This window comes from Lethenteron reissneri, chromosome 23 (genome assembly GCF_015708825.2).
Source record: "Lethenteron reissneri isolate LAM-NWPU_2019-01 chromosome 23, ASM1570882v1, whole genome shotgun sequence".
Taxonomy (NCBI): Eukaryota; Metazoa; Chordata; class Hyperoartia; order Petromyzontiformes; family Petromyzontidae; genus Lethenteron; species Lethenteron reissneri.
In genome coordinates, this window is record NC_083801.1 from 9,199,558 (window position 1) to 9,209,064 (window position 9,507).

General features: G+C 44.4%; 1 protein-coding gene across 1 annotated transcript in view; it reads left to right on the forward strand.

Annotated features, from left to right (window-relative positions):
• The window catches only part of LOC133345927 (cyclin-dependent kinase 6-like), a 50,539-nt gene extending 43,675 nt beyond the window's left edge, over nucleotides 1–6,864 (forward strand). Inside the window, 1 exon segment of the mRNA XM_061557061.1 lies at nucleotides 241–6,864. Coding sequence (XP_061413045.1) covers nucleotides 241–402 — 162 coding nt within the window. The 3' untranslated portion in view covers nucleotides 403–6,864.
• Nucleotides 6,865–9,507: the final 2,643 nt, after the last annotated feature.

Genomic DNA, 9,507 nt, shown 5'->3' on the forward strand with positions numbered 1-9,507 from the left:
TTGTCCCATTAGCCTAAAACTAAGAGCATGTAAATCGCACGTAATTTGCAATCATTGTAAATCATAAATTCTCACATCAATGATTCCATCCGTGTATGCTAAACGTCAGAATTGTTACATGCCTCCTATTTTTATTTAGCACTCTCACAAACGTTTCACTTGGTATCGCAACACCATCGCTGACCACAATGACCGCATCCTATCTCTCTCTCTCCCCTTTGTGCACCATGCTTCCTGTAGAAATTGCTCACCTTCAACCCGAGCAAGCGCATCTCTGCGTTGAGCGCTCTCCAGCAGCCGTACTTCTCCGATGCAGGCGAGGCCGAGTGCGAGGGCGCTCACCTCCCGGCCCCTCCGCTGCGCCGTGCCGAGCGGCAGGCGGAGAGTGCGCCGCCCTCCTGAACCTCGCACCCCTCCCGACCCGCGGTAGGGGACGGGAGTGTGAAGGGTGCGTGCAGGTGAGCCAGTGGGCTGGGGAGGTTTTGGTGCGGGGTGGGGGGAGGGCATGAGCTGCTCGCCTGCCAGCTGCGGTGGTCGTGTCATGTGGAGCTGGCAGAGGCTGTGGGGACGTCAGCGCTGCTGTTTCAAAAGCAAAACTCAGAGGAGAAGGACCACCCCTCTCTGGATGAATCGTCCTCTACAGGGAGCCATCGTCACCTTGGCTGGTGAGGACTGTGCACGAGCAGCCATGGAAGAGCAGCGACCTCTGCTGGGAGTTTGATGGAAGCGTCGGTAATGGCGATAACTATAATTCGAACGACTTAAATTCACACAAAGTTTGTGCAAATTCAGATCTCGGTGAGATCTCTAACCACAGCGAATGTGTAGCTATGTATTTTTCTAAATATAACGCATTGAACCCACACCTTTTCTTTAGTGATAAAGCAAAATTCCATCAATATAGGGCCAACTTTGAGTGACAAATGGCATTCCTTTTTGGGATGACTGCTCATTCTTTTGACAAAGATATAGGCTTAGAGGCTCGCTTTTGGTTCTGAAAGCACAGGCAAAAAGGCGCGGTTGTGGTTAAATTATTTCCTTGTATCAAGTAATTTATTTTTACAATTGCGTCGCCTTTAAACCACGAAAGAGGGAGAATTGTGAGAACAAAAAAATATTCCAAATGTGTAAGTCGTTAGGGAGTGGCTGTGTGTGACTGCAGTGTAATTCAACACAGTGTTTCAGACGATGTAATGTATGGAGAAGGTGTTGAGGATGTATCAGCTGTGACTAGCAGGGTTGCCCGGGAGCAACACAGGCAAATTCTTCCTACACTCTGCCCTGCCACGTGTGCCCTGTTGAGGGCCTGAGCAGAAGTGTCCACTTTTCCCCCTTCTGTGTGAGTGTTGCGTGCCAAGGTGGCAGCTGGCAAACTCATCATAGTGGGACTTCTCGCAATAATGCACTCCTCTCTTGGAGGCCTCAGCTGCTGCTGCTGCTTCTTTGTGTTTGCTGCATCGTGAAGTGACCGTCCAACCTGGGCATCTGCCTACTTTCAAGGTCAACAGAGATAGTGGTAGGGGGGGGGGGGTGCATCATAATTTTTTTAGTTGGTGGGTTACTCGGCCATTCATGGCATTGTTACATTCATGAAGAGCAGGTGAGGGGCAAGGCCAATGCATTTTTGATTGGTCTGAAGACGGCATGGTGGGCATAGTTTGCATAGTTGACACACGTACCTGGCTATTCATATACATCCGCGTTGAACGCGCATAAATAGTCTGAAAAAAGTTGACCAGCATAGATCACATGTGTAAAAATGAGAGTTTTGTTACTTGAATAATATTACGTTATAGGGTCATAGTGGAATGTGTTTGGGAGGAAGAGAAGGTGATGTTTGTAGGAGTTTTTATAGATTTTCCCTTTCAGGATCGATCCAATTGAAGAGCAGGGTTATTTTGCTCGCACTTGCCTGGAAAATGCTTCCCGAATGTCACACACAGGCACATTCATAAAATGTCGCTTTATCAATAAATTACCCCGACAAGCTTTCACTGCCATGTCAGCTGTCTGTCTGGGATTGAAGCCAACTGTAAAAACTGACTTATTCAGGAGTTGTATTTTTGTATACTGGATAAGTGTTGTTGATCATTAAGCTAAATAATTTAACATTTTCCTGATTTATTAAACCCACCGTTTTTTGCTTTGTTGTGCCAAAAACTAAAAATTCAACCCAAATTTTACTCGTTATTTTGAACATAGAAATTTCCCATGTCATCACAGTTGCATTGTAACTGAGTTCACACAATACGATCAATCAATGTTAACTTTAAAAAGAAGCGAGGAGTTTTGAGAGTGGAGGAGCTTGCAGTGTTACTCCTCCACCAGGAATCGCCGCCAGTCAGGACATCTCAAGCCACTCTGCCACCCGACCCAATCTTGATGTTGTCGGCCTAAATTTCACGCTCTCACATGGGTACAGACGTTAATATAATTGACAGACTATTTTTACAGTAAATATGCGATTTATATGGCTTGCAATTCGTTTTTTTAAGGATATAAAAGTTCACACTGAACTGATGTTGTGGTAAAACACTTACTAACCAGCGTGGGTGCGTTTGCTTCCAGAATAGGAGCTTGCATGTGCAGCTCCATCTGTGCCTTGCCTGGGAGTTAATGAATCTTGATTATCAAACCAATTATTCACTGTGAGTTTTGCTTCCATTGCATAGTTTATCTTGATTCAGCAGGCAATACATTTGCTAAAGTGCCTTGCTAAATTTGTAGAGCATTTGAATCAGCTTCTCCAGTGCTGCACTTCCAGCTGATGTCAGAGACCTGGGCTAAAGATGTTATGCATTTGTTCTCCCTGAATGCCAGCAGACGTGGAGGTGACAGCCTTCTGCGTTATTGCAGTATTGCCTATTATTGAGACTGGGCTGATACTGGTGAGAATGGCAAGACGAAAAAAATTAAAACACCAAATAGGTCGGTGTTTAAATTGCCTTAAATTTACGCTTGGTATTACACACTGTTAATCATTACAGAATAGTGACCTGGACAGCATAAAGTGGTTACAATGGTCGTGGCACCGCACCATTATACCTTTGGCCCTTTGAACTAGGTGCCATTTAAATTCCAATTAACATTGATGGTCTCTGCTAAGTCAATTATGCATTAAATGAGGATGTGGGGGGAGTCCCTCCTCAGGGTCACTTGAAACCTGTGATGTGCATCCAACACCGTTTCTTTTCGTGGAGTTGTTGCTGCACTGGGCCGCTGATTTCTGGACCGGAGTGACTCTCGGAGGGGTTGACTTGATTGTGCGCAAGTCAGAAAACAAGTGCCTGTTGGTCATGGAGCACAGTCACATGAGGGAGGGTGGCCTGGTGCCCTGTACTCAGGCCGTTCCTAAGAGGCTGTCCATGTAGCTGATCGTAATGTCAATGTGTAGTCTGATGCGCTCTTGGGTAGCATGAATATTCGCACCAGCAGCTGCTTGTGCATTGCATTGTACGTGCACTGCTGTGCTAATGTTAAACTCGAAGCATTCAATCTGACACCTGTCAGGTTGTCTATCGCGGTATTGTAGAACCTGTACATTACTATGCAGTTCAGGTTTATCATTGCATGCAAAACTATAGAGGACATTTTGTTAATGTTACCGTTGGTTTTATAACCGATTAATAAGTACATGCGCTGTGTCTATATTACGACCTGCAACTAATGGGATGTTTTTGTGTGCTAACATACTAACTTCCATTCTTGGATAATTAGAAAACCATTTCTAAAACCTGCATGTGCTTTCAGGCAGCTATCTACAACAACAACAACAAGATCAGTTTAATTTGCACAATTAAATGTCGTAGTAGTCTGTGTGTACGTTTCAGACTCTGGAATTGTAATGTTATCTTTTTTTTCGTCCCGGTTCTGCAAAAACCAAATTCCTCAATGTAGACGGTAAAACTAACGGCACAGCGCTCGCAAACGTACCTAAAGGGACCAAAGTAGCTGCTCCAGCCACTGCCGGCTTATTTATTTGATCTAACATGCACATGAACACAGGGAATGGTATTCAAAACCTTATACACTTCAGGGCAGACAGCAAACCAATTCAATACACGGAAAAGCTTATATTAGAGATGAGGTATTTATTGTGTACATCAAAACATAAAACGTAAAAAAAAATCACTTAACGCTGCTATTGAACTGTCAGGAACAACTTTTGTAAGCTCTAAAGGTGTTAGAGCTCTTGTACAGAATGACACTGCAGTAATTGTAAGCGGATGGTCGGACTCCGTGATAAACGCTGCAGAGGCTCAACCGTAACAGTCGCTGCTCTACTCACAGAATTACTGCCTCCATATCGAGGTGAAGGAGGAGGGCCTTGGTGGTTTGGTCTGGGTTTGCTTTTGTGTTTGTGCATACTATGCTCATTAGATTAAACTTGAGCTGCAGGTTGTTTAAACGTGAATTGGAGCCAACGCAGTAAATGTACACTGCTCAGCTGTTCGTTAACTATCCCATTGTCTCGGAAGAAGAGTGTACAATCAGGCTGTATGTTTATGCAACTTCTGTACAAGCGTAGTGATATTTTAAAAATCACCAGCTAACAAGAGTCGCAGGGTGATGATGGTAATTGCATGTCTTTGACATGTTTGCCTTATGTGTTCACGTTTGCTCCTTCACACGTTGGTTTTTGTTGTTTCCAACCTGCACCACAGTGGAGACACAATATTTTCTGGCCTGTAACCAGGCCTTTTGGATGCAGCATCAACAGCCATACTTGAACCCTTCGAACCAGAGAGTGGTCTCGTCATGGGACCCGACTCATATGTTGCCTCACTGCCGCAAAAGGGTTTAAGATAACGGTCTTAACTGTCATTACCAAAAATCAAAAAAAAATTTGTTTCAAAACTTGTGTCATCATCAACATTTTGATGGGAATTGTTATTGCTTGCTCACGTGTGTTTAAAAAAACATTTTAAAATCTTAAATTTGTTGTAACAATGTTGGAGAAGTAGAAATGGTGCCTTTTTGGGGTATTTAAGTCCTGTGATTTTTCTCGTGATAACGACGTGTCTAAAGAATTTCATAAACCAGAGATCACTGCCTTGTTATTTCTCATGGCCTTCCATTGGAATGCGTGTTTACTCAATGAAGATTGGCTACCAAGCCAAGATCACTGCCGTTCTCGTTGGCATGCAAAGGCATGCTTTGTGCTACTTCAAAATAATGTCAATAAGTGACTTTTGCTGAAGAATGATTTGTCTCTGCTGCCAGAGTGGGTGCACAAATGTCTCTACTGCCAATGTTGGTACACAAAATAAGTGCCTAGAAAATAGTATCTTCAAGTCGTTTTGTATTGTTTTGCTTTCAGTCTCATACTCGAAAATGTAAATGTTTCGTTTCTGCATTGCCGCTGTGTGGTGCTAGTTGACCGTTGTAATGCAAAGTAAAAATGGGAAAATCACAGTAATTCTTTGGTGCAATTAATTGACTGTGTTTGGAAGTCTTAGTTTTATGCATGGTTCATTATGATGTTCAGTAAAACGTTTTTATACAATGCTGCCATGGCAAAATGAACATAATACTGGATGTAAACACAGATAGTGTTGGGCATGTAATGCATTTCAAAGTTGTAGTTGCAAACAACAATATTGATATGGAACTCACATTGCTGACATCACTCGTGCTCACTGATGTGTTATTTTAGAATTTGCTCTTGGGAGTAATTTATCACCTGCCAATTTTTTTCCGCATTTAAAAGCACGGTTGATATGGGTTCTTTTGTGCATATTCGTGCAGGAAAATCGGAAAGCGACAACCCATGCCTTTTTTCCATTACTGCATCTCTTGAGTGCAGTCTTCCAATGCATTAGTGTAGGTTTGCCAGTTGCAACATCTGTGGCAAATAACTCAGAAAATTGGTCAGAAGTGGGAGTGAGCGGTGAGGATGGTTTTCGTGTGTCACGGGCCCTTTTGGTACTGGACACCTCACTGCCTACGAGGACCGTGTTTAATTACATTTCTAGAGGTCTTCCACCTCGCAGGTATCACGTTTACCGTGTCTCCAGTTTAAGGAGATTAAATTGAAACGTTGCATATAAGCTCTTTTTGATTAATGGTAAAAATGAATCTGCAGCGGAGTGGAGTTAAAAATAATCTGAATTGCTTTTGCAAATGAAAAACACAAGCATCATTAGCAATGTATTATTCTCTCGTACGGTAGTTGCAGTAACTTGACCTCTATGGAATAGGTCACAGATTCGCTCTGAGAATTGATGTTGGCACAAAGGCCTGAGTGGCTCACACACATCGAATGAAAGTTATTTACAACTTATTTTGTAATGCAGTGCCATGCCACAACGTTGCAAACCTCCCAAGAGCTTGTTGCTGCTTGAGTATGTTTATGTTTGATGTGTTGTGTATCATCTGAGAATTGCCAGTGAGACACAGTAAATCATGTAAAAACTTACGATTCACCTTGAATGACAGTTTATTTCTGCAAGATTGTCACAGAGCTTTTAATCTGTATTCATGATCTGTTGAAGAAAATTCACAACGTCGACAGAAAGTATCTCTTTGCATTTAATGTGTAATGTTTTTGCTAAATGTTTGAAACGTTGAGCATGTGGTCTCACACACCTTTTCAGATATCTCCCTGCGTGCGTGCCCGGGGCATCATTTTTCCTGCTTTCAAAATTGGGCTTTATTGGATGTATTATTTAATGAAGTATACTTTTCGTTGTGTTTTGTCTGCAAAATGCTTCCCATCATTCCACAAAAGGGCTGGGCTGTGTGGTGCCATCGGCCCACCTCCCACCCCGGCAGTAAAGGTGCCGGACTGCACACCTTCTAACACTATGGTCCAATCAAAACACTGTACACCACTTGAATACAATAAAGTAAAACTCTGCATAGCCCGTGCGTCTTGCGTGTTTCATATTATTTTCTGGAAAAGGGTTCAATACATCGGGTGTGCACTCTTTTGCAAATACAGAACACGAACACCTCTTATCCGTGGTGATGTGGGGACGAATATCGGATGCACTATTATCCATTGTGCAATCCGTAAATTGACTACTTATCTGCGGGGGAAATCGTGGATAATTGCAGATAATAGGATGAATTTGCTGATTAACCCTATATATTCTGTGGATAATCGGAAGCCATTCCGCAAAGCAGGACGGGAAAAACTAATTGCACTAAATAGAATGCCACGAATAATTGTAGTTTCTGTGGAACCAACATGCCACGGATAATAGGGTCATGGGTAATAAGAGTTCTATATTGCTTTAATTCATGAAATGTATTGATTTATTTCCCAACACTTTAATCAAACATTTTAATTCATGTTTGCAGTAGTGCTTTACATTACCTATTTTCTCTGCTTTTAAAATGAATCCACTTTGGAGGGTGCATTACATTGACGTGATGGAGGTAGCCAATTGAAAATTATATATTTCTTCCAATTAAAAAATACTGTGGACTATCTGTAATATACAATTTGGCTTTTAAAATCTAGAATTTACTGAGAAGATGTATTGTTGGATGTGGTTTTTTTTTGCAAGTGTTACTGCAGATTCCCCACGAGGGATATATCATAATTAGGCCTGTATTTTGCCAACTGGTGGCACGGGTTTATATAGAGCTTTGGTTGAAACACGTTAACACCACATCTTTGGTTGCATAACCTTTTATTTCTCCTAAGTTGCCAGTCTTTTGTTTTTTAAATCAACATTTCCCAGGTGTGTCTTACAAGAGTTGTCCATCAGTGTTCTCCGCCTTGTAAAATATAATTCACAAGCGGAGAAAAAAAGGTAAAAAGAAAACGTTTTTAAAAACATGAAAAACACTTTACTATTGTCCTCATTAAAATACTGTACCTTATAAAAATGTGTAGGTGGATAACATTGTAGGAAGTACATCTTTAAGACATGGCAAGTTAATTATAAACTCGTGAGAGGTGGTGTTTCGTACACAGCCGTCAATTTAAACCCTGTGTAGAGTATATGTTGAACGTCTTTCGCGCACCGTACCTAGCCAACCGTGCTAATCAGGACTGGACAGTTACGATTCATGTATTATGGGCTGGACCAGTTTTCTTCACTAATTTTTAGAGGGGGCGAGGGGGGAGCATTTTCGCCGATAAGACATCAGTGTGAGGGCCGCCACACATTTGAAACCATTCGGTTTTGCAGCATAATGAGGCGTTTTCACATTTGTGTATTGTTGGGGGCCGCAATAAAGGCCTCCAGGGGCCTCACTAAAGGCCACCAGGGGCCGCACTAAAGGCCACCAGGGGCCTCACTAAAGGCCACCAGGGGCCTCACTAAAGGCCACCAGGGGCCTCAATAAAGGTCCCCAGGGGCCGCACTGAAGGCCACCAGGGGCTTCACTAAAGGCCACCAGGGACCGCACTAAAGGCCACCAGGGGCCGCACTAAAGGCCACCAGGGGCCTCAATAAAGGTCCCCAGGGGCCGCACTAAAGGCCACCAGGGGCCTCACTAAAGTTCCCCAGGGGCCGCACTGAAGGCCACCAGGGGCCGCACTAAAGGCCACCAGGGGCCTCAATAAAGGTCCCCAGGGACCGCACTAAAGGCCACCAGGGGCCTCACTAAAGGCCACCAGGGGCCTCACTAAAGTTCCCCAGGGGCCTCACTAAAGGCCACCAGGGGCCTCACTAAAGGTCCCCAGGGGCCGCACTAAAGGCCACCAGGGGCCTCACTAAAGGCCACCAGGGGCCTCACTAAAGGCCACCAGGGGCCGCACTAAAGGCCACCAGGGGCCTCAATAAAGGTCCCCAGGGACCGCACTAAAGGCCACCAGGGGCCGCACTAAAGGCCACCAGAGGCCTCAATAAAGGTCCCCAGGGGCCGCACTGAAGGCCACCAGGGGCCTCACTAAAGGCCACCAGGGACCGCACTAAAGGCCACCAGGGGCCGCACTAAAGGCCACCAGGGGCCTCACTGAAGGCCACCAGGGGCCGCACTAAAGGCCACCAGGGGCCGCACTGAAGGCCACCAGGGGCCTCACTAAAGGCCGCAAGTGGCTTGCGGGCCGAGCAATGAAGAACGCTGGGCTGGATAGTCAGAATTCACCACTTCGTCCATGGACCCGTGAGTAAACCTAGCCATCACGTGGAGCCTAGCTATGATCTGTTATAATCTGATGACTATTAAATCTAGCCATGCCCCTAGACCCAATTACATCCCAATCGGCCCTACCTTTGAGATTTAAATTGATCCCAGCAATGCCCCCACACCCCCATGTAACACAGCCATGCCCAATAATAAAATCTGTAAATGACGAAACAAACCATCATAAACCAGTGCAGGCCAGGTAAGCATACGTTTCAAATAACACACGGAAGTTCACAATGCAGTTATTCGTGAAATGTCGGTGGTTTCTTTGCATGACGGTGGCAAGTGCTCATTGTACACACGTCTGTGCATTGTTTTAAACCAGCCATGCCCCCAAATGTTAAGTGAGACCACCCCACCCACCCCCAGCATTGCTTTCAGGGCGGTTCTGCGTGCGTGTTTCCTCTACTCGCTCCGCCC